The sequence below is a fragment of the Tenrec ecaudatus genome, chromosome 7 (assembly GCF_050624435.1).
Source record: "Tenrec ecaudatus isolate mTenEca1 chromosome 7, mTenEca1.hap1, whole genome shotgun sequence".
Classification (NCBI taxonomy): domain Eukaryota; kingdom Metazoa; phylum Chordata; class Mammalia; order Afrosoricida; family Tenrecidae; genus Tenrec; species Tenrec ecaudatus.
In genome coordinates, this window is record NC_134536.1 from 13031058 (window position 1) to 13057081 (window position 26024).

The following is a 26024-nucleotide window of genomic DNA, read 5'->3' on the forward strand; positions in this document are numbered from 1 at the left end:
GCATATTGCAATGCGAGCCGAACGCAGCGAGGCAGCTGCGCAGAAACGCTGGCACTGAGACTCGGAAACACAAGCACAGCTCTAGGACGGGAGGCTTCGGGGGGTGAGAAGTCTAGAAAATCCCAGGAAACAGAGAGAGCCATGTTCTCCCGGCTTAAAGTTAGAATATTTAAACCTGAATAAAACGTATCATATTTGAGATCAGTAAAGGCCACTCCTTAGAAACTTCCCAGGGTCTGTCACTATGGACAATTCTAACGAAGTGACAGGACGCTGGCAGCCCAGTGGCTAGGCAAGGCCAGGCAGTCCCAAACACTCGCTGCTCCATGGGAGAAAGATGGGGCTTTCTACTCCTTGAAACTGTTAACAGTCTCAGGAAACCCCAGGGGCAGTTCTCCTTGGGTGTGCCTATGTGTCAGGATTGCCTCAATGGCGGTGAGGATTTTTGCCTTAAGATGAGTGACAATGTGCACGGGCCAGGCCCTGTCTTCCTTCTAGTGCTTCTCAAATAAGGAACAGAATTCTCCAAATTTCTATAAAAGGTAAAACACATATTTATTTCCTTTAAGTATCAAGCTATTTCTTTGCTCAATCAAAAACGTTGCCAAGAAACAAAAATTTCTACAGGAAAGAACTTTTTTCATGTATTAAGATTATAATAAAAACTGAAAGTGACTAAACTGGTCATTTTAAATCTATTTCTTATATACCTCTGAAACAGCAAAATGATAGGGGCTTAGGTCAGAGGAAATTGTAACCAGTAGACCAGATAGGAAGTGGCAATGCTGGTTAGTAAAAGGTATCAGTTACAGAAACGAAGTAGAAAAACATGGTACTTCATTTTCAAGGCAGAGCTGAGCCCTGGCAGCTCAGTGAGTTAGGTGAGGGCTGCTAAAGGTGAGGTTGGTGGTTCAAATCTACCAGCTGGTCCTCAGGCTGTCTGTCTCCACAGAGAATGAGTCTCAGACAACCCCCATAAGATCCCTGAGCCAGAATCAACTCATCAGCAGTGGGTCTGTTTAATTCTTCAAACACTTCCACCAAGAGTAAAGTCACAAAAAAAGATTCTTTTCTACATAGGAGGGGATAACCAAAAAAAAAAAAACCTGGAATTTTTTTTCAAAGCTATTTAAATTTTTTTTACAAAACAATCTTATCACCTTCAAATTACTCTCCATTACACTTATTGGGCTTGTCAAATCTGAAATTCCATTCTTGGAAACCTTTTTCAAACTCATCTGTTTGGATAGCACCTCCATCATTTTTTTATTCACCTTGTCTACATAGTCCAATCGCTATCCTTTCATGTCCCTCCCTCCTTCTGCATTCATGGAAACAAAAAGAAGTCGCACAGACTGGAGTCAGGTGAGTAAGGGGCGTGGAGCAAGAGAGGCATGCTGGAGTTTGTTTTTTTGCCAAAAACTGGCACACTGAGGTAGCTGCATGAACAGGTGCGTTGTCGTGGTGGCAAAACCAGTACCCCCATCTGCCACAAATCAGGCCCTTTTTTTGCACGTCATTACACTATCTTTTCAGAACCTCTAAATAGAAATTGCACATCATTACACAATCTTTTCAGAACCTCTAAACAGAAACTTGATTAATTAACAGTCTGACTGAGTAGAACAAACTCCAAACACACGACCCCCATCACATCCAAAAAACAAATGAGCATCGTCTTGATCTTTGACTTCAATTGATGAGGAGCAAGGTGATGATGGTGTCGTGAATCGGCTTGACTGATGCTTGCTTTGGGGGTTGTAGTAACTGCTCCATGTCTCGTCACCCATGACCTTGGGGAAAAACTCTGGGCCGCTTCAGAGCTGTTCTTCCAGAGCACGGCATGTTTCCACTCTAGGCGCTTTTTCCTAGTCAGTTAGAACCCGAGGCACACATTTTGCAGCAAGCTTTCTCGTTACCAAATCAAACTCAGTCCGGATAACTTCCACATCTCCTCAAGAGTCCGTCAGTCATGATCACTGTTGGTCTTCAAGCACAAGTGCACAAATGTCGACATTTTCATCTAATTGGGAAGTTGACGGACATCCAGAACAAGGCTTGTCATCAGTTGACATTTCGCCTTTTTTGAAAACGAGAAAACTACTTGTACACTTGAGTTTTCCCCATAGCACTGTCTCTGTAAGCTGTGTTCAACATCACAACAAAGGTAACAATAACAAGAGTTTCTGCGGCATTTTTCCTGAGCAGAAAACAAAATTCATAGTTGCACGCTGTTCTCTGAAATTGGGCTTCACAAAAAACAAATGAAACCAGTTCAAATGAAACTGGTTTTATGAAAAAGTTCAGTGATCAGAGAGATCCTTCCCAGGCGACGTCACTGGGCGCACTAACTCAAATCGAGAGGCTCCCCTAGCAGGGAAAAAATGCATACCTCCTTGTGGAAGGAGTAGTATTGGATTCTCTTTGCAAATTCCTTTCCGTTCAGGTATCACTACAGAAATAAAATGAGTTACTTCATTAAAATAATGAGCTCACTGCCGAATCATCGTGCCCCTGTAAGGCAGGGGGGAGTGCCCTGTGGGTCTCCTAGGCTGTGAGTCTCTGCATGGGTGGAAGCCTCAGCTTTCTCTGGTGGAGCACGTGGTGGCTGCACACGGGCCTCTGGGTCAGCAGCCCAGCAGGGCACTCACCACACCACCAGAGTACCAGCATCCACGAAGACGGAGCTAATTATTTCAGCCACGGGCTTAGAATACACATGACTGGGGATTTCAGTGGGACTGTATCAACACCCAGGGCGATTTAAAACAGAGAGGCTATGGAAATGCACGAGTCACCTGTGGCTCAAGCACTCGCAGGGAGCGGGCGAGAAATGTGCTGGCTTCTTTCGTGTGCCGTGTGCGCTCGCACGTTTCTTGGAAACAATCGAGGTTAATTTTCTCAAGACCCCAAGTTATGAAATTTAGTCGCAGACCATCTATTAACAACCCTGTTCCTACAAGAGCGTCTTTCCTAGTGAAGTGCGGCTCTCAAGTCAGCAAAACCTGGGTTTGCGCCGGGCAGGATCTTGTGTGGTCACAGACAACTCCTGAGTTTGTATGCTGGGGTGTGCACAAGAGATGGCACAAGCCACCAGGTAGGGCATTCCTGAAGGGAAATCATGTCACATGCCAGGTAGGAGTTTTACACGCTATTGATCCTTCTACCTATAACCCCTTCTCTCTCCAGAATAAGAATCTCTCTCCATCTGGGATTCCACAGGACCTGGTTGGCAATACAGAATTGATCTGTAACAGCTAAGGATGTGGATCTGTCATTATCATGGGATTAACTGCACTTTCTCAGAAACATTGTCTTCAATAGCTCTGGAGGCTTGTGCCCCTTGGGTTTGACAAGGACACCTTAACTCAGTGATAGGGGATGTCAGGTTTTTCGGGAGCTGTCTTAGACTCAAACTGCTACCTCTGTTCAATAAAGAACACAAAGTAACTTCTGTGAGCCCTGAAAACCTGTCATCGAGTCAATCCTGACTCACGGCAACACTGTACAGGGTTCCCGACAATATTTATCTTCACGGAACCATCTCACCTTTCTCCCAAAGAGCTGTTGGTGGTTTTGAACTGCCATCCTTATGGTGAGCTGCCCAGTGTGTAACCCACAGCACCAGCTGAGGGAGATATCAAGTCGGTATCCTTCACACTTTCAAAGAGTATTTCATTTAACTAAGTCTTCAGATTCTATTAATGCCTTTCTGTAAGTATGAAATGAACCTAATTTAAAAAAATAAGTAAATGCAATACTCCTGTTATGTTTAAAATTTTTTTAAAAGGTTTGTGCAAAAGCAAGGACCTATTTATTTCTTATCTTAATAGACGTATAGGAAAGATACTAACTGCCAAGATCCGTAGGAGTACAACTCACACACTCGGTGAGGCGTCCCCAGTGGGCAGGACAGACCTCCACAGGGCACCACGTTCAGAGTCACCTTGCCAAGGACTCTGGGGAGGTTATCAAAGGCCAGTCCCCTTGGCTTCTTGCAGGTTTAAACCTTAGAGAAGGGTCTACAGTAAGTGACTCAAATAGAAGATCTGAAGCGAAAGAAACCCTGGAGTCAGGTTATATATTCTACAAAAGTATAGTATCTGCAAATTTCAGATGGTCACCCAAGATAAAATCTAAGCTTTTTGGTGGTACGAAGTGGTGACAAAAGGCCTACCAGCTAATGTTTAATAAAACCAAACTCACTGCCATCAAGTTGATGATGGCTCATAGCGACATAGTGGGTGTCCAGAACGGTAACTGTTTATGGGAGTAGAAAGTCCAGTCTTTCTCTCCAGGAGCTGCTGGTGGTTTAGAACTGCAGACCAAGCGGATCGCAGCCCAACACAGAACCACTACCCCCCCCCACACCAGGGTTTCTGATGTGCCAACACAACGTCATGCATTTTCCATTAGTTCAAGACACAGAATATTCCTAAAACAAGCAAGAAGCCAAGACACCGGCTTTACAGACAAGAAAGCAGAGTGCAAGGCTTTGGTAACACACCCACTTGACTCCTATAAACCCCAGACTACAAAGGAGCTGCTGAGACCACATCCTACAACACCAATCCTCAAGAGACTACTGGCTGTGTCCTAGACAGGGAAGCGCATGGAAGGGTAAGCGGTCTGAAGTTGCATTGTATTCGATGGGGGAGGGAAAAAGAAACCTTGTTTAGCACCAATCCAATAAAAGCCTGATTCAAAATAGCATAAGAATGTGAAACTCACAACAATACACAGTGCGAGGAGCCATGCTGGGCAATGGTTATGCACTGGGCTGACAGTCACAAAGTCAGCAGTTTGAAACCACCAGCGGCTCCGATGGAGAAAGAGACGCTCTACTCTAGTGACAGTCTCAGAACCCCCAGAGGCCGTCTAGGCTTGATGATGGCGAGTTTGGTTTGGGTATAGTTCCTTTTTCTACACAGGGTGACTGGTCTACTGGGTGCTGTCGCAGGTCACGCCAGGCTGGACCTGTGCTCATGGGCGGACCGCGGTACTTAACTACTGGCTGGGGGAAGCCTGGGTTTGGACACTGGTTTGGAGTCACTCACTGGGATTATTTTACAGGTGATCTTGTCTGTGTGACCTTCACTGTCGTCAACTGTAACCTTTTAGTGGTTGTAATACCTGGCTCATCAGGTTGTGGTGTGGAATGATTGAGTTCACACATATGAAGTCCTGGGGAGAGCACCTAGCCCATTAACTCTCATGTCCCATGGCGAGCCCCTCAGTGTCGACCAGATTGACTTCACGGGGTTTTCAAAACCGTGACCTTCCACAGAAGCAGCTCGCCGCGCCTGTCTTCCTAAAGAGTGCAGCTGCAGTGAGTGCTTAGCTAGAGGGATGGGAGAAGATGCCACAGGTACTGTCACAGGGAAAACACAATCCCATGGAGGGAGATGCAGCTACACCTGACAGAAGAAACTTGTTGTTCGAGCTTGGGCTTGACCCACACAAGTGCCTTCTATTTTCTAAAACACAACAGGACTCACAGTTGGTGTTTGCTAGCGACTCGGGGACTTTATTAGGTGGCATATGCTAATTGTGGAACCAGAAAGACCAGGGTCTGAATCTGCACTCAAGTATTTACCAATGACAAGCCCTTGAGAAGTCACTTCAATCTGTGGCTTCTCTTGGGTGAGACACATTAAAGTGATAAAAAAAATTAAAAACAAACTGACATGATTACCTTGGGAATTATAATATGCAGGTAAAACAATTATCACAATTGCTACTCTATGGTATGTGTCTATTAGCTAATTAATAACCATCAGGCAAAAAGGACTTGAAGCACTTGATGGAGATCAGGGATGCAGCCCTCAGAATGGAACACAACGGAATGTTAATGCTATCCGCATGTAAAAGCGGAACAGGGGCTCGGAAGACCGCAAGAGAATCGATGCGTCTGGATTATGGTGCTGGGCGAGAATACGGAGAGTACCATGGAGGACGGAAAACAAAAACAACCCCCACCAAATCTGTCTTGAAAGAAGTCCGGCCAGAGGGCCCCACGGAGGCAAGGATGGCGAGGAGGCTCCTCCTCAATTTTGGAGATGGGTCTTTAGAAGGGCGGCATGCTGAAGGGCAGCTGGGCAACAAAGAGGAGGAAGGCCCTCGGCCAGATGGGCACAGTGGCTGCACAGATGGGCTCAAACACAGGCACGGTTGTGAGGACTGCACAACGGGTAGTGTTTCGAATGTTCTTTTGTGCATAAGGTTGCTAGCCTAAGAATCATGTCATAACCCTGCTGAGAAGCTATGCAGAAATGTTGCTGAGAGGCTCAGTAACTTCTCCATGGCCGTACCTCTCACCGCTTGTGAAAGCTGGTGTTGAAAAACCAAGCGCTCTTTGTAAAAGGGTCCCAACAGTCCGCCCTTCCCTGTGCTCTCCGGCTTCTCTTCCACAATGGGTAGTTTAGAGAAACCTTAACTCATCAAGTCAAGGCAGTTCAAAGCAGAAAATGACCATAGCAATCACTTTACCAAGGGCAGCAAACTGCCCCCAATGCCAACAGCAAAAATCAATTGATGGCCCCTGCCTGGAATGAGAGGTCAAAAGGAGCCCAGGAGTTAATTACCCACTGGGGAAGGTGGTAGGGACGGAGGAGGGGGCAAGCCCTGGACGAGCGCATGCTACAGATGTCTGCCATCGCGGGCAATTGTAGCAGGCTCATTCAGCTGGGCTAAGAGATCCTGGTCCAAAGTCCCAAGCTCAGAGCTCTCTCTCCAGCATCTGTGGACCTCTGTGTCTCCTTCACTGTGGGGCATCTTCCCACTGAAGCATCTAGCCTCTCACACAAAAGGATGTGGGCCTATTAACACAATTTGGTCCCTTGGCAAACTTTAAAAACTCTATCTTGAGTAATCCAAGGCAGGGCAGAATAATTGTAAGTGTACATACTGGAGAAAGTGAGTTAAATAAAGGGAAAGAAAAATGCCTAAGTTCATGCCAAAATACAGCACTGAAGGGCATTCAGTTTCTCTGTGTGGCGCTGTTACACAGTAGGCTGCAGAGCCCCTCTACTCTGTGGGAAGAGGAGGCTGGGTGCTCCCTCGGGACTCTGCAATGTCAGAAAACCCCAAGGAGCAGTTCTCTCCTATAGGGTCTGAGGGTCAAGGTGCGACTCAACGGTGGTAGATAAGTATTAGCAAGTATTAGCTTAGTATTAGCGTCATTTCTTGTCCCTGATGTATTTTTGTCCCTCCGAAAGGTCCTTTCTATAATTACACACTATCAAGTACATCTTTCTTGGAGGCATTTGGTTAGTTTCACTCTAGGCAAAATTGCCTCCCTTGCTTCCTTCCATTCTTTCCCCCATTAGAATTTGCTTTCAGACGGAGTTGAACCCATTTGTGATCATGGCCTTCTCTGCTCTTCACTCGTCTCTCAACAGCCAACGACACAATAAAGCGTGTGCTTTGTTGAGACGCCACAAAGGAGCCTGGTGGCACTACAGTGAGGCCAGTGGTGGAAGGCCAGCAGCCACCCCGTGCAGAGAGAGGAGGCTGCTGCTCCCGTCAAGGCTGAGTTCTCTGAGACCCTAGAGAGGGCCACCATGAGTCCAAAGTTGGGGCCTTGGTGGGCTAATGGCTGCGAAGCACAAGGCCAGCCGGTTTGAAAGCACCTGGGAGAAGGATAAAGCTTTCTGCTCCCAGGTGCACGTGGTCTGGGAAACGCACAAGGGCTTCTTCTATCTGCTAGGTTCTGCTAGGTGCATTACGAGTTGGGAGTGAGCTGGTGGCCATGAGGTGTTTTGCGAGTTGAAACGGACTCCACAGCAGTGGTTTTGTTGGACTGTTAAAGAGAAAGCTGGCATTGCTATGATCCTATCAAGTGTCTGGTATATCACGTTTCTATGTATGTTAGTATGACAGCAAGGTGCTATGGGTTGGGCTTGCGACTGTAAGGTTTATAGTTCTAAATCACCAGCCAACCTGCAGGATGAAGGTAAGGCTTTCTGTTCCCTCACATATTTTGCAGTACCACAAACCCACAGGGGCAGTTCTACTGAGTCCAACTGGGTGACTGTATGTCGGGTACGGAGGAGCTGTAGAAAGCACACAGCACGTACAGCCTGGGAGGTGTGTGCGTGACAATAACCCTAGGAGGCTCCACTTAGATGCCTGTAGGTGTCACACTCAACATATTTTCCACTGGCGAGTCTGTCATATCTTTTCTGGCAAATCAAACAGCTTCCAATGTGTGTTTCTCCTATTTAAGGCATGGTCCCTGCCCCAAAATAAATTAATATGCGAACACTGATTTGAAATTCTAGTTCAGAAAATTTTGCTGGATCTAAGGATTTGCTGTTACGCTGTCTGTCACAAAAACATAAGCTTTTTAAATGTTTCCTTCTAAAAATGGAAAGCAAAATTTGGGGTTAGGACAATAAACTTGTAAGTTTAAGCATGTTTTCTGTAACATCAGGAGAGCCCTGGTAGCGCTTTGGGTAAGCACTGAACTGCTGTTCAACCCCCTCAGCTTCCCCCAGGGAGAAGAGACAGGCTTTCTGTGCTTGTCAAGATTTGCAGCTTTAGACACTGTAGGTACGGTACAGTTGCTGAGTTGGAATCATCTCTAAAACAGAGAACGAGATCTTTAAGACTGAAATCACAGCATCAACAATTAGCACGCTTAAAGACAGTGTTGTGAGACTCTAAGTGCCTGTGGCACAGCAGGTTACCCAGTTGGCTGCTGCCGATAGAAAGGTCGCCAGAGTTCAAATCCACTAGTCGCTCCTTGGGATAAATCCGAAGCTTTCTGCGCCAATAAGGATTACTCTCTCTCAAAAAGGGGCAGCTCTACTCTGTCCTACTGAGCAGCTCGGAGTCAGAAGTGACATGGTGGCGGTGGGTTTGGGCGTGGTAACTGGTGTTTCAAACCCACGGCTGTCTGTCTGCTCCCATAGCCATGTACAGTGTCGAAACCCTCGGCCAGTTCTACTCTGTCCTGTGGAGTGGCTAGGAGTCAGAATCGACTCAGTGGCAGTCGGTTGGTTGTATCTTAAAAATGAATATAGTTTCTTCATTTCTCCTGTATCACACACAAGTATTTGTTTCTTAGTGTCATGTTTTAGAGTTAAAAATCATTTAAACATTTTTAATTGCGGCACACAGTAAATAATAGTGATGAAGGCACGTAAGGTATAACAAAAACTTTTTAATTGGATATTAAAATTTTCTCGTCCATTAAAGTGCCTATCAAATGTACATAGATAAACATCACATCGTTCTCAAACTCAGTAGGTTGAGATGGATAGGCAGGTTATTCACAACATGACTTCATTCACTGACTAACAGTAAAATGCAAACCCCCTTGTTGCTCTGAATGCCCATGTCAGCATCCTATTTCTGATTCTAAGACACGGTCCACCGGAGCACCTCTGAAACTCGACGGCTCTTACGGCCCCCGTGCACGTCCTTGGAGGCGGGATTTCTAAAAGCAGCTGTTATGAGCAAGGGCTCCTCCCTGGTGGTGGCAGTGTGCGGCCAGATGCTGCCGACGCCGGGGGGGGGGGGGGGGGGGGGGCCTCATGGGGCAGAGGAGACTGCCCCTTAAAGTTGCCAGTACTCATCAAAAGAGTAGCCTTTTCCAATTATTTCCTTTTTAAATGCAGCAAACTATGTCCACCCTCCCCCAAACAATCCTAACATGTGAAGTTCTTCACACTATCATCTTTGATGAAGTGAAATATGGTAAACAGATTTGATGACTCAACTATAAACACCCAGGACAAAAGAAACTGCTCTGGTAAGAATATGTTAGAGGAAGGCATTTCCAGAGTTCTGACTAGATGATTTTATACTATGTTCATCTTTCATTACAAATCTCTCAAAAGTATTTTTCCGCCTAGATGTGAAAATCAAGTTGGAATAAAAGAGCACTTAGCCTATAGCATGAAGCCAATGACTTCTTTGGTGTAACATAAGCTTCAGCTATAAAACTAGCGATCCAAGTCTACTATATATCTCCACTTAAGCCAACAGTCAGAATCTAGTGTTTAATGAAATGTTTAGACACATTAAAAATTATTTAAATTTTCATGGGTTAGTCTCCAGCACACACTGCAGACAGTGATCGCTTTCTAACCTGTCACACAAATTAAATGCTGTTCATCTGCTTCCAATGTCATTGTGGCCGGTAGGTCCTCCTTGGATGTTTCTCATTGCTAACATGCTAGCGATGTGGCCAAACGCACGAAGAATGTGACAAATCCTGTGTCAAACTTATCAAAGTCAGTCGATAAACGTTTGGGGGAGGATTAAAAACTGCTCCCATTCCCTGGCAAAATTCGGGATGAGGAAAAACGACGTCCTTTTGTTCAAGTATCATTCAAGCAAGCGTGGGGAAAGCAGAGCAGGTGTCGCGGCTTGTGCAGCTCACCACGGAGGGCCACCACCTTGGCAGGAGACCCTTCACACAGTGCAACCTCCGTCAACGGATTTCAAGTTTGCACCTGAAGGACCAACAGTACTTTTTAAAGATTCTGACAGGACATTACTGAACAGTCTTTTGCTTTCCTACTTAATTGAAAAATGAATGACTGCCTGAAAACTGGTACAGGAGCTGGAGGAGATCATCCTTCCTGATATTAAAATATTATTGTACCGTAGGGCAAGAAGGGACTAAAACAAATACAAATGAATGATTAGAGATAAATACCAAATCTTTGTTCTTACTCATTCGTTCCCCAAAACAATGAAATCAGGGATGTACTAACTCTACTCAGAACTTGTAAGAAGAAAAACACGTCATTTTTGGCAGAACCTTTAAGCTCTTGTAAATCTCAAGATCATCCTGGTAAAGCAGAGCTGCCCCACCTGAAACAGCTGGTGAGGTGTCCTAGCCCTTTGGAAGGCGTGACAAAGGTGGCTCAGGAATACTACATCAGGAGAACGCGTGAGGGATGGCTAGAACTGCTTAAAAAAAAAAAAAAGAGTGCCAGCCCCTGACCCGATCAAAGCCTTCCTTTACAAACTGTAACACACCAATGGTTTCCTATGTAAGCAAGTATGTGTGTACATACAGACGGGTGGGGGGGGGGGGGTGATTTCAGAGTGCACAGAAAAATTCCCTATCATTTAAACTTCCATTTGTTCACTCACTTTGTGAAGCCCACTCATAGACATTAAAACCCAAAGGAGAAACAAACAGCAAATAAAACCTGTAAAGCAAAAACAAATCAACAGGAACATGGCACCATGCCAGTGTTTCTGCTGCTCCTCAGTTTCCCTCGAGGCCACTCTACCATGTGTGTCACCAGGGCACCTGGGACACGAGTGTGCATGCGTCCACCAGCGCCACTGTGCACTTGGTGCCACTAGCTCCACATGCGAGACAACTGACCGCTGAGGCCTTTTCCGCTGGCACTAGCTCCCAAGACTAGCGAGGAAGTGTGTGAGACAGAACAAGGCAGGCATTTGTGGGGAAATCTGGCTTCATGCTCAACTGGTTTATAAAAGAACTGCCAGACCTCCCAATTCTCTCTCTCCAATACTTCCTACTTTCCCTTCATAAAATCTAGGAGGAACATTATCACCTAAGTTTGGGCAATTTCCAAATTAGATCTATTTCGCTATCTAGACTGTCAGCTTCCGGCTTTTCTCCGTATGTGCGCGAGGCTAAACGCGCAGAGAAAGAGAGAGAGCACCCTTGGGCTCCCAGGCCCGGCAACCACACTAGGGAGGCTGCAGGGCCGTCCCGCCCCCTGCAGCCTTCGCTGGCTGCTGTGAGGGGCAAGAGAAAACTTGTGCAACAAGCAAGCACATGCTGCTTATGATGCGAGGTTTGCAGAACTTGTAGATTGAAAAAATACAATTCCTAGAACACTGTTATCAAACAAATAAGTTTTATTGGCATCTAAAAACAAAACTCACCCAACATTGAAATGTACTTTAATATTTACGTTGTTGTTGCTGTCTTTGTTCTTTTGTTACGCACTGCAGATGAGGAACAAATCACAGACACGGACTTGTGAGAAACAGACCATCGTGTCGGTTTTACAAGCCCCCCGTCGAAATCTCTGCATTGTGCTCCTCGCACACCTAGAGCCAGTCTTTGCATAAAATCTCACAGCTTTGTCTATTACCATAAAAGTCTGCAGCAGCCTAGAAACCCGGGCCAGGGATACCACCGCTTGCTATCTGGAGCATCTCTATTACCACATCCAACCTAGTGGCAGTCTCTAAAAAAAAGGCTTTCTTCCACAGGAAGGCTCTGACAAGCTGTTACTCATTTCCTTGAAGTTAAAAGAATCTGGGGGCAACATTTATATTTTACCAGAAAAATAAAAAACTGTTTCAGCTACCATGTTCATATTAAGAACAATGTCTATACAAGTCAGTTGTACAATTATTTTAAGAGAAAGGAGAACATGAACATCAGATTAACTTAATTCTGGCAGACCAAAGTGAACGCCTGAGGTCCAGTCAGCCATTAATCTAGTACAGAGAGATGACAACTTTACCTACTGAGTGATGATTATGTCCCCTCAGTTTCTGTGCTTTCTACCACTGGTTCACTTTCTACATCAGCAACTGTGTCACTCTTCTCCTTGCTTAGCTCACTCGAGGAGGGCAGTTTCTCATAGAGTCCGGGGTCCTTCTGGACTTGTAATGGTGCCGGCTGGGCATGTCTTTCTGTGTTGTCACCATTCACCTGAGGCACAGCGTCACCTTTTCGTTGAGAAGCAGCCCCTTCAAAATAATCAAAAACCCGAGCATGGGGAGGGGGGACCCAGGTGTTTGGAATTCTGTCTCGTCCAAGGCGGTTTCCATTCATTTCTCTGCAGAAATCAAAATCTCTGTCATCCCTATCCCTCTGTCTCTCCCAGGGTCTTCTGCGGTCATCGAAATCTCTGTGGACTTCTTGTCCAAATCCTCGGTTCCAAGGGCCACTTCGAGGATCAAATCTATAGCCGCCTGGCCGAAATCGACCCCTTTCTTCATGCAAGCCCTTTGGTCCACCAAAGATGGGCAGGACTCGATGTTCTCTCTCATCAAAGTCTCCCCGGTGGCCCCAAGGCTTCTCTGGGTTAAAGCCAAAGTGATCTCTTCGCCCAAGATGCTCTAGGCCTGGCCTCACAAGACTCTCCCTCATGTCTACAGGAGGTCTTCCAAAGTGTTCCCGCCCATCTACAGGGGGGCGTCCAGGGCCTTCTCTGGGATCTACCGGGCGCCCGAGTGCATCCCTAACATCCCCCGGGGGCGGCATGCTCAGGCTTTCCCTGGCCTCCAGTGGAGGAAACCGGTAATCCCGGTCCCCTTCTTGCTGGATGGTATCACTGCCGAGGGGCAGCCGTTTGTCTGGGTTCGGAACACTGTCTACGCTTGGCCTTCCGGGAGCTAGAAACGGTCTTTCCGGATGACTAAAAATGTCCCCTGGAGGAAAAGGGCCCCGGGGGGGTGGGTGCAGAGCGGATTCAAGTACTGATGGAGGAGGGAGGCCTCGGTGTGGTGGAATTCCAGGCTGCATTAAAGGGAATCGAGGCCCAGGCCCCTGGGGCATCAGTCCTGGACGAAGGTCGAGCATTGGCATCACAGGCATTCTTTGAGTAGAGATATTCAATGGGGGTAAGTTTTGAGGCCCAGCTGGTGGCTGTGTTCCCATAAGTCCAGAGGCACTGGGAACAGTTGGAGGCTGTATTCCTACAAGTCCAGAGTTGCTGGGCATATGTGGGGGTAGCATGCCCATAAGTCCAGAGCTATTTGACACACTCGGCGGCTGTAATCCCAAGATTGCAGAGTTAGTCAGGAGATTTGGTGGCTGGGCTCCAATGACACCTGGGCTGCTGGCAACATTTGACGGCCGAACTCCAAGAATTTCTGAATTGCTCGATATGTTTGGTCTTTGAACTCCCAGAATTCCAGAGCTGTTTCCAATATTTGATGGCGGTCCTAGCATTGCAGGGCTACCGGAAACATCATTTGGAATCACTAAAATGCAAATAAAAGGGGTGGGGGGAGTTTGTAAATATTCATAAAAGTAGTCATTCTGGCATAAAAAGATCACCATCAAATTTATAACAATTAATAGTATCATGTTCAGTAGTTAGCTCAATCACCTACTTGATCAACCCAAAACTCAAGGTGTACTAGATATAAACAAAACTTCCAGGTAAAATTATTATTACAATCACGAGTAATAAATACTTAAAAGTGGAGCTGCAACCTTAACCTGAAATCTTTAAACTGACCAAAATGCCCGCTTCGATAGCAATACTTCACCTTTAAAAAGCATTCCTACTCGCTTCTCAGCCTTTTGGCTAAGATCAAGTGTAGTATTGTTCTTATTAGTTTAATATCTGATATGGCCTCTATCTGAAGACAATACATTAAATCTATTTTTGCAAGTAGAAGTTGGGTTAGAAGCTTGCTCCATTCACTCCACGCATCAACCTGGTATTACAGTACTTCCAGCAATGGTGCAGCCCCTTAGAGGGTCTTTAAAAAAAAAAAAAAAGCATCCCTAAACAAAATATCCATCATTCCTATATAAAAGTACCAACTACTTTCGAATGACCTATACAGCTTTCATAAAAGTCAAGCTTGGGCTCTAAGTTATTGAAACCTAGTACTTTACACTTTTATCTTCCTGTAAGACATTCTTATACTTAAAAGGGAGATGATTTAATTTATGCACAAACCACTACTGTCAAAGATGAACAAAATTAGATTTTTACCTACTGCTACCGTCTGAAATTGATCAATCTATCAATCAAGATGCACTGGTAATTACTAGTGATTAAAATGCAACCTGCACTTGTAAAACATGGCTTCAACGACAATACTGAGGCGAGAGAAGGGATGAAGAGACTTGCGAGACCAAAGGCGCCGTCACTGCATGTTTTTCGACAACCTAGTGACAATGGCCTTAAAACTCTGAGGTGGCATAGCCAGCACTCAGATCAATGGCATCGCTAAAGAGATAAAGAAGCTGCTCAGTTTCTTATGTCAAAACATGGCCAGCCTGACGGCAGAACAGGTCATCAAACTGCTTATAATTAGGTCCAAGTACAACTGAAGAAAAAATTTAAAAGTCCACCAGAGCCACAGCACAGCGGGTATATTCTGAAATTTAGAGACCATCTCAAAAACAGAGTCGATGCATATTGAACAGTAATGAGAGAGGAGTGGTAGCATGACATCACACATGAAGAAAGGGTCATTAGAAAGACAGGAAAGACAAGGCTAGTGCAATGTTAGAAGAGGCCCTGAAACTTGCACTTGGAACAAGAAAGGAAGCAGTTACAGCAAAAAGAAAATACCACGGACCAAAGACGCTGATCAGACGATTCCAAAGGGGGCCAGAGAAGGGAAAGTAAAATATTAAAATGAAATATATAAGGACCTGGAGTTAAAAAGCCAAAAGGGAGGAATACATATGGTATTACTTTGGCTGAAAGAACTGATAAAAAAGATTCAAGCCTTGAGTTGTAATACTGATGAATGGTATTGCAAAGTAACGCCCACTGCAGGAAGCATCAAGAGGACGGAAAGAATACATAGTCACGCTATCAAATAAAATTGCTAGATATTCCTGTTTTAGAAGGTAGCATATTGTCCAGAATCAATACTATGAAAGATATCCAAACTGTATTGAAGGCACTGGTGAAAAATAAGGCTACAGAAATTGACAGAAGACCGATTCACATGTTTCAACAAACTGATGTAACTCTGGAGGTGCTCATATATTGATACCAAGAAATTTGGAAGGCTGTTAACTAGACTGGCCACACCACTTGGCAGCGCTCCATATTTGTACTCATTCCAAACAAAATTGATCCAGCTGAATGTGGAAATTATCACCATCATTAATATCACATGCAAGTAATATTTTGCTGAAGAAACTTTTAGAGAGATTGCACTAGTGCGTTAAGAGAAACTGTCAGACATTCGAGCTGGATTCAGAAGATTTAAAACAAAGAATAACATTGCTGATGTCAGATGGATCTTGGCTCAAAGTAGAGAATACAAGAAAGATGTTATACTTGTGCTTTTTGCGTAAACCAAGACATGGAAAACAATGCAAAGAATGAGATTTCCAGAACACGTACAGGGCTCGTTCGGAACTATACAGAGATTGAGAATAAGTTATTCACAATTGGGGGAAATGGCATGGTTTCAATTCAGCAACAGAGTGTGCAACAGAGTTGAATCTTCTCACCACACTTGTTCAATCTGTGTACTGAGCAAATACTGAGAAGTTGGACCATATAAAGAAGAATGCTGCAGCACCAGGGTAGGAAGGAGGCTTAGTAAGAACAGCTGCAAGGTGCAGAGAGCACCACTGCGCTTGCTAACAGTGAAGAGAACTGAAACACTAAAGAAGCGCACTGAAGGTACAGATGGCATTCTGCCGCAACACAAAGCAGAAGTCCTCACCACTGGGCCAATCAGCAACAGTCAAGAAATCAAATAACATATTCCATTGGGCAAAAGACCTCTACAATACGGTTAAGAGCAAAAGTTATCAGTTTGAGGGCAAAAGTTATCAGTTTGAGGGCTAAAGTGCATCTGACTCAAACCATGTCCCGCCTGTCCCCCCACCTCCATTATTTCATATGCATGCAAATGCAGGACGATGAATTTAAGGAAGAGTGCAGAACTGCTGTCTTTGAATTATGGCGTTGGCAAATAGTGGATATCCCCTGTGATGCTAGACGCACAAACACTGTCTTGGAACTCTATCAAGAGTATCCCGTTGGAGGCCAAGATGGTGAGACTGAGCATGTTATCAGGAACAACCAGTTCCTGGAAGACATCGTGCTCAGTAAAGGAGGAAGTCAGTAAAAGGGAGGAGGCCCATGAATGAGGTGGGCCCCATGGCTACAGCAATGATCTCAAACACAGCAACAATCATGAGGATGAAGCAGGGCCAGGCAGAGGTCTGTCTGTATTGCTGCACACATGGCTGCTAGGAATCAGAACCAGCCTTCTGGTAGCCAGCAACTGACTCTGTGCAACTTTATTGCACAAGACATTGAAGGAGTCCCAAAAAGCAAACACAAAACCAGAGTTCTTAATGGAAAAATGTCACACCTATGTGATAAATGCTTGGGGTGGGGTTTGGGGATTATCTTAGTAAAAATTTTAAGCGGCTGTGATCTTTTATAACATTGCATCATTTGAACATTTATGCACTGTATCAGTTACAAACATGCATCATTCAGAGTTAGATCCCCGGCCCTGGGGTAAAAATGCAAAGCTTAGATTTCCCCAGGCACTTCTTTCTGGGTGCTGGGCTGTTGTGTTGCATTTACCTGCTCTGGGGTTTTCACCAGAAGAAAGCTGGTGGTCTGGAAGATGAGGTCCTTTTTCTTCAGGATCTGGTTTTGTTGGAGGATTAAAAACAACACTTCCAGCTGGCAGTGTAGCTGCTGCAAGACCACTGGGAACAGAACCACCAGCCAAAACCAGGCCCCCAAAACCAACGTCTTTCACAGTCTCTGGTGTCATGGATAATGGTGGCTGCACTAGAGCTGTTTAAAGAGGGAAATATATTTCAGATCAGTCAACTCATGATCTCTTGGTTAAAATCAACAATGGCTTAGTTAATCTTGTGAGAGGGTGTTCCTGCCCTCTCCTCTCCTCAACTGTTGAGTAGCTGCTCACTCAGCATAACATTCTCTCCGGGTCCTTCTGTGTTGCTCAGAACGAGAACTTCTGGCATCTCTGTAGTACCAATCACACCAAATAATAATAGACATTCAACATGAGAACTGAGTCATCGTGGAGTCTAAACCTCAGTCAGAAAAGCTTGACATTATGAAAAATCATACTTTAAAAAATTGGGTTTTTTCCCACCAAACTTCACCTGTCAGCCAAAAGACGAAGTTGTTCATGAAACAATGAATACTCTGTGAACCCTGTTCCCCTCTAGCAATACTGTACATGATGCCTAAAGGTCAGCATCTGGCCCAGACCCCAGAAAGGGGTGGGGGGCCAGCAGCAAAGACATGGACAACAAAGAAGCTAGATGAATGAAGAGAGAGCCACCAGAATGAAAATGACACACTCCTTATAGCACATCGATGTCATCACACAGTAAATTTATAAAGGATTAAATGACCACCTCATTAGCTATGCAAATTTTCTCAAAAATCACTAGTAAGTTTAGTAAAATAAGGATCAATCACCAGTAATCAGTAAAACCATTATTGTCCAAGGACTGCAGAGGGGAAACACACGGAAGGGTTCCTGCAGTTAAGACTAACAAGTCAGTGTGCGAAGGAGCACCTGCCTCATTCCTCTGCATTGACACCATGCTGGGGTCCTTGGGGCGTAGTCAATGGGCTCCACTCCCGAGAGCTTTCCCTAGCCCACCCCGCTGAAGAACCAGCCTCTGAAACCCTCCCGAGCTCCCATTCTCATCTGCCTCAACAACCACAGGTACTGGTAGGATCCTTAGGTTCACTAGCTTCTGTCAAAAAAGGTTAGCAACTCATCAAAGTAAAGCGGACTACAAATATGAAATAAACAGTATTCCATTTTAAAGAATGGGTAGAAACCACCCTAGGGACATTAGAATACAAAAACCCTCATGGTATGATCTTAATTTTCCATGTGTTTATGTCATTTAGAACAATGTTAAATCACTTACTCAGGAATTTTAGGAGCATTTTTATATCCTCACTCACACTGAGATTGCTAGCACATGACAGCTAAAGTCAGAGTAAGACCGCCTGTGACTGCAAGGCAACTATGAGAATGACAAGTGACGCTGTGAGCCACGAGGAGCCCATGCGCAGAGGAATTTCTCTCCCCATGAAGTCATCCTTGACTGTCCAAATAAGGACACTGGGAATAGAAGAGTTGCTTTGAAAAATCAATTCAGAAATGGGGTCTGAACACTTTAATTTCCAGAAGAAACTAACATTTCATCCCAAATAACCAACAAGCAAAGACCCTCGTGCTGTCTATGCAGTGCGGAGAGGTGTCCGAGGGCAGAGGCAGAGGCAGAGGGCTGCCGGCAGAAGCTAAGCTCTGTGCCTATCAAACTCGAGTCCAGACGGTAAGGCAGCACGCTTTCTGAGATTACTGTTTGTTCAAAGGAATCCAAAATCACCGTAGGTAAACTAATTAAAAACACAGGAAAACCTGTCTATTAAAAGCTATTTAGTATTTCAAAAATGTCCATAATTGGTTGGGGTGGGGTGTCATCATAAAAAATATAATGTCTGAAAAGGTTTACTTTCTGGCTGAATTGTACCTTTTTGAAATTTCTCTTTTAGGAGAAAAACTGGAGAGGTGAAAAGCAGGCTAGGTGAGGTTCTCCAATCACCTAGAATGGTTCTCAACCTGTGGATCCCGAACCCCTTTTGGAGCGGGGTTTTTCAAATGAACCTTTCATGGGGGTTGCCAGATTCTTAAGAGTAGCAAAATCAGTTATGAAGTAGCAATGAAAATAATGTTATGGTTGGAGGGTCACCACACATGAACTGTATTAAAGGGTCACGACATTAGGAACGTTGAGAACCACTGAACTAGATAAAATTATTTCAGGCGATGGCAGGAAATGGCAAGTCTCTTCTGAGGACAAGAAAGTAGTGGAGAAATTTTAAGTTTTCCCTAGTGGAATAACTGGTATTCTATCTTCAGACTACTGTGCATGTATGCACTGTAGGAAAGTGAAAATGAACGGCACACTGACATTTTCAGTGACGAGAATTACTAAAAGTCAAAGCAACTAATGAAGAAAGTCCTATCAGCATTGTTGTGGCTGTCTTATATAGCCACTTTTTCGCCCAAGTAAGAAAAGTCCCATAAAAGCAGAACGAGTCTCTTTGGTGATCTCACACCTGTGCCCCATTATCAGAATGGAGCAGAAAACACCAGGTACATCTGAAACAAACTGGGACAAAAAAGTAAAAGCTCTCAAAAACGAACGTCAGGTCTAAAGGACACCAAGGTAACAGCAAAGGTCTCTTGTTGTCCAGAGAGGACTTCTGAAGCTCTAAATAAATAAATAAATAAAATAACAAATCTAAAGTAAAATGACGAAAAGAAAGGGAAAAGAAGAGAAAGAAAAGGTACAGAAAGCTCAAAAAAGCCATGCTGCCCCTGTTATCGTGGAAATAAGTACAGCTCATTGCCCGGAAGAGCACCAGGGTAGCGAAACCATCAGGAACTGGGCTATAGGCGGGAAGGATGGCTGTCTGGACCCAGCCTGAGGTGTCCCATAAGCCACGCCTGGCAATCTGCTTCTGAAAGGTCAGAGCTTTGCAAAGACCCACAGAGCCACTCTACTCTACGCGTGGGGTCGCCATCAGTCAGGACTGACTTGAGACCAACAACAACATGAGCAAAGGCACACAGAGATGTTGGAGGAAAACATAAGCCAAAAACATCTCACCCTGAAAAATGGCAAAAGGGAAAATTGAACATCTATCCTAGCTTCCCATATGAAGGGCGCTTCAAGGTAAATACCACAAGCTTGAGTGTTTAATGGGGGAAAAAAATCTAGCTAATAACTGTGAAAAGACTTACAGAATTGGAAAAATTGTCACTTTACAGCTAATGAACAACAGATTCAAGGAAATGTACAACAGTAAAATCTTCAGATGAAACCTGAAGGGAAACTTCTAAGGCTCCCTGAAAGCCCCCTTCCTTCTCCCCACCACTGAGAAAGGGACGTGAAGGCAGGTCCTGGGGGCTCCTGATGTGGCCGGGCATCACAACTACAGCAAGCACCTAGCAAGTGATCTTGCCAAACAGTTGAACCAGAATCTAATCAAGCTTTTCATGCGAACTTCCGTTTCACAGGAAATGTAAGGAGATGAAGGAACTAATTCCATATCACAAATGAGAAATCCATTACATGACACACTGCAGAGCGGCTTGAAAACACTGAAGAGGGAAGAGGGTTCTCTGGGTAGGGCTGCTCTAAGAAATTCAATAAATGAAAGCAAAAATAAAAAGAAATCAGCTGTGAATGTGGACTAGAATAATTCAGAAATAAAAAGCTATTTCTGAGATAATTGGGAAAATAGACATATAACCTGGGTATCACATGACACTGCTATTTTCTAGCAATCATGAACCCAAAAAAACGTGTTTCATAGTAACATATTAGTAATTCACAGAAGCCCACAGTGACATGGTACTACCAGGACTAGAGAAACTCACACGCTGGGACTACTGGTGGAATCGTAGGTGGCGGTCCAACAGGTGGTGGAACTGGAGGTGGCATGAAACCTACACGGAAAAGACCAGAAAAGAAACAGTAACAAGAAAATTATTTGGCTAAACTATGGATTTCAAAATCTAGAATCAAGTGACCTTTCCTATTTGTATTTGTGTGCAGTTTCAATTAGCATTACTTTCACATTCTCACCTTGTTAGTTGCCGTTGAGGTGATCCCTTACTCGGGGCAACCCCACCACCACCCAACAGAATGAACGCTGCTGGTTAGATAGCAGAGCATTGGGTTCGCTTGGGTTCTTCTTTGGCTGATGTTTGTGAAGTGGATGACTGAGCCTTTCTTTCCTAGCCTATCTTAGTCTGGAAGCTCCCCTGAAATCTGCTCGGTCATAACATGCAAGCCTCTAATGACACTTGCACATGAAAAGTCCTGGCTGAGAATCAAACGTGGGTCTCCCACACAGAAGGTGAGAATTTTCCCACTGAATCACCAAAGTCCAACTAAGTAAAAACGCTCAGAGCTATCATGAGATTGGACTGATTGACTTATCCTGCTTATGCAATCACTGAAGGCCTGTGGCAGTCTCTAAGATGCTGTAAAATCAAAGATCAATATAAGCCCAGTAATTTGGTTATCAGCTAGCACAATTAATGTCTGGGAAGTTCGTTTTCAAGCTGCTGTTGGTCACATTACACAAAAGGATGTCAATGTAGCAAATACGGTATCATGTTCTTTCAAAACATTATTTGGCCACTAACTCAGAATATTTTATTATTGCCCTTTTAATAATCTTTAATATGAAATTTCTAAACTAGAATCTGCTAATATTTTTTAAAACAGAGAACCAATTAACAAAACCAGTAACGAAAATAATGGCTAAAAGGGGGGACAACTAAAGATACTGCTTCAGCAAATGAGTCACAGACAATGACTTCATGAGGCATATGTGGTGGGTATGGTTTCTCAAATCTTGTGTAAATCGTGCTCTTACATTTTAAATCACAAATACAAAGCACTTTTCAAGAGGAACTTAAAAATGACAGAGAACATTCTTACGAAAACCTTCCGACTTCAAATTACCAAACCGTCATTTTAAATTTTATGCTATGTGACAAATAAGTGACAATTACTCTCGGACAATAAATCAACTTTTTAGTCTTACTGGGAGCTTCTAGAAAACTTAGCCAATGGCTAAGAACTTAAAAGAAAGCGCAGTACTTCTAACCTATAAACAATTCATAAAGCTCAAAGAAAAAACAAAACCGTTTGAGGCCTTCTGAATGTCTCCTTCCTCCTCCTACCTTCTCATAGCATCTTACTGAAACTTCTAGTCATGAGCTTTCCACATAAGAGCTGCATGACATGCTAAGGCACTGATCATATTCACCTAGAAACAGTGCAAGACAGGAATCTTGGTAACAAATCAGACTTAAAAAAGTGGTGTAAATTCAATGAACACTTTACTGTATTGTAAGATACTAATTTCTAACATCGAACATGGAATTAAATGAGTTTTAGGAGAAGCAAGCTAAAGAATTTAATGCACACTTTTCTGATGAGACAGGTAATAGTTATAGAGAGCTTTCGTATAAAAATAGGAGAAAGTTGAGGCTTTCTACTCTTGTAAAGAGTTACAGTCTGGAAATCCATAGGTAGGGGCACTTCTACCTTGTACTAGAGGGTCACTGTGAGTCGGAGGTCGCCTCAATGGCAGTGAGTTCATATGAAAACTTCAGTGTAAACTTTAAGGATTACGTCAGTGATTTGAAAGATTCCGACTTCCTTTTTCATCCCTACTTTTCAAAGCTTGGGCTTCAGGAAGCCGAAGGCCGAATTAGAGGACACCTGAGATGCAGTGGTGCCTGTAGGTGACCCTGACACATGGGAACGTCTGAGAATCATTGCTCGATGGAACTTATGTCTGGAAAGGAGGTCTCTACATAATATTCTACACAGAACTCAAATGATAAAGTATCACCAGAAGTCCTTACCAGGAGGAGGTTGAGAAGGATTAAAACTTGCTCGAAGAAAAGGAGGCGGGGGTCCCAGCGGGCTGAATCCAGGAGGAGGAACCGGCATGGACACAGGAAATGCTGGGGGGACTAAGCTGACAGCAGGAACAGCCGGTGCAACGGGAATCTTTGGTGGGAAAAGGGTAAAAGCCCACACATCATTTTATTTACCTGAAGGAGCACATCTTAAAAAAAATAAAGGTACAGCATTTCTATTTATGATTCAGGAAGAAACAAAGGAAGACAATTGCGGCCTCTTTCTTGCAATATACCAGTGTGACAGTGAGCCACCACCGTCGGAAGGATGTCAGTAGCAGCTTTAGAAATGTCCTGATTTTCTCATGCATTTACCTTCTAATCCCAACACAGCCATCTTTTACCCCCACCACTGTGGACAGCCATTGCCAAATGCCTAGATTGGGGAACTATGGGTGATCTACTCAACTTCAAAACTTGAAGTCGCCCTTCTGCCGATGCCTTTCTCATGCCCAGATAAAACCTTGCCTCTGCTCCTTCTCAGAGCTCTGCATCCAGAAACAGCAGAAAGGCTGTGATTGGAAGAAAGTCACCTTCACAGCATGCCTACCATCTGACCAGGGCAGACTTGCTGCCATGGCTGCTATCACTTCTGTTCTGAGCTGACACCTCTCACCTGGCTGGTCACCATCCTCCTGTAACTGGCCTCCCGCTTGGCTTTACCAATGCCAAGGTTCTCAAAACCACAGCAATGCTTGAAACTCTCAATCAAATCAGGTCACTTTTGTTTCTAAACCCCCCATCCCTTCCTCCACACACACGGCTGTCACCTCTGGCCTCTTTACTGTTCCTGGAATACCCCAAGCACAGCACAGTCCTGGTTCTGAATCGTTACAGCGCAGGCTGGTTCTTCCCACTGGAATGCGCTCCACCCAGACAGCCTGTGGCTCAGTCTTTCAGCTGCGGTCCTAGCACACAGGTGCCATTCTACCTACAACCATAAGCAGCTATCCAGGCATTTTAAAATCAGACCCTCCCCTACTTTGTACCTTCCACGGGATCTCATCTCCTCATCTGTTTTCTGCCCACTCCATTAGAATGAAAACGTCATACCCCCACTGTCATCAAACCAAGTCAGACTCATGGCAACCATGTATAGGACTTTTGAGAACATAAATCTTTGTGGGAACAGAAAGCCTCATCAATCTCCCCAGCAGCTGCTGGATTTGAACTCCCAACCTTGTAGTCAGCAGCCCAAAAGCTCCCCAACGGCACCAGCAGAGTTCGTGAAGGGAGGGACTTGGTCTCTTTGCTCCCTGTGCAGGGCCCTGCTAGCTGTCACAGGGTAGGGCAGCCCAAGTCTCGTTGACTCGCACACTTCAATATGCGAATGGCACCATCTACATTTTTGTATTCATTATGATTCAAAATCGGTTGGGCTAAGTTATTGAGTAAAATGACTTATTGTTCTATCAGGAAGACTTCTCAGATGCAATGGCATGCAACAGAAGACTAAATCTAAAGAAAACAACAATCACGCAAGTTTTCAGAATCAATACTCATGCTGCATATCTACCAAGGTTGTTTTCAATTTATAATCAACAGCACAACAATAATGACCATGAGAAACAATATTGGGAGAACATTACAAAGTGATTTATTTAAAACTGTTCTGTCCGACGCTACTGGCAAATATGTTTCAGTTTGGACAATTTCCTCCAGGTTTTAAAGGAAGTATGGGCATAACAGGGTGCGCCTGTAAGTGGTCCCCACACCATCCACCCAGCACTAACCTGCAGCATGGCCACAGGTGGTGCGAAGACCTCGGCCTGGGTGGTCACCACGGTCTCCTTCTCCACGGGTGGCGGCGGGCTCTGCGTGGTCGTGGGGGCTGGCTCCTTCACAGGTTCAGCACTTTTTACTGTCTCCCACTCTGAAGAAAAGATTTGAAACGGAGTTCCATTGGGTTTGTGCACCTCTTGTTTTTCTTTCCTCTACATGTGTTTCCTGTAAGGGACAGTCCTCGCCCAGCTTGGAAACTAGTAAAGTCACACGCTGAGGATGTGCTGACAATTGCCAAGACCAACAAAGTGACCTAGAGCTGCACTCGTGAGACAGAAATGAAGGGCACTCAGATGTGTGGTCCACAGTGAACACTAAGACAGGGGATTGTGGACCCGTGCCTGAAAAGTGGTCTGAGAGAAGACGGACAGCTTTATTCAGTCTGTATTTTATCAAAATGTTCAACAAGTTTTCCCTCGACTCGGAAAAGTCCTTCTAAAAACAGGGTCGTGCAAAACTGTCAAAAAGACCTCTCAGGATGACCGAGGTCCCCGTCTCAGTCAGCATACGAGCACTCATGACAGAGGGCGCAGGGCATCCACGTGACTGCGACCTTTACACCTAACTTCTTCCCTCGCTCATCTCGGCTCAAGCCCAACTGGATGCACTGCTTTGAAACAGACTTTGCAGTTGCTGTCGCTTATGCCCTTTTCCTCAGAGCATCACCCTCTTGTACAATCAAGTACAAAGAGCATTCTAACCCCCAGTCACACTGTCTGGTTTCCTTTATTTGATCTTCATATTGCTTATCAATACTGTACACACCATATAGCTTCTTTATGACCACTTTCTTAAAAACTTCCACAGAAGCTGGCAAACTTTTTTCTATGGTATTTTTAGACTTCTTTGTAGAGCCCTGGTGGTATAGTGCTTACGAGGTAGGCTGTGATCTGCAAGGTCTGCAGTTCAAAGCCACCAGCTACTCCTTGGGAGAAAGACAGGGCTTTTTACTCCCATACAGAGTTACAGTCCCAGAAACTCACAGAGGCAGTTCTACCTTATCCTCCAGGGTCACTATATGAAAATTGGCATTGAATCAATGGTAG

The 26024-nt window shown here is 44.6% G+C and overlaps 1 protein-coding gene and 1 non-coding gene across 3 annotated transcripts in view; one reads left to right on the forward strand and one right to left on the reverse strand.

Annotated features, from left to right (window-relative positions):
* Positions 1–11838: 11838 nt before the first annotated feature.
* SCAF8 (SR-related CTD associated factor 8) overlaps positions 11839–26024 on the reverse strand; it is a 100977-nt gene continuing 86791 nt past the window's right edge. For both annotated transcript variants that reach the window (XM_075554345.1, XM_075554344.1), the window contains 5 exons: positions 24930–25069; positions 23140–23287; positions 21133–21201; positions 17268–17486; positions 11839–13941 (listed from right to left, as the gene is read on the reverse strand). In XM_075554345.1, the coding sequence (XP_075410460.1) occupies positions 12488–13941; positions 17268–17486; positions 21133–21201; positions 23140–23287; positions 24930–25069 (2030 nt within the window). In that variant the 3' untranslated portion in view covers positions 11839–12487. The remainder of the gene's footprint in view (positions 13942–17267; positions 17487–21132; positions 21202–23139; positions 23288–24929; positions 25070–26024) is intronic.
* Positions 14251–14440, forward strand: LOC142453882 (U2 spliceosomal RNA). Its single transcript, XR_012785455.1, has one exon. It is a non-coding gene; the product is annotated as a U2 spliceosomal RNA (small nuclear RNA).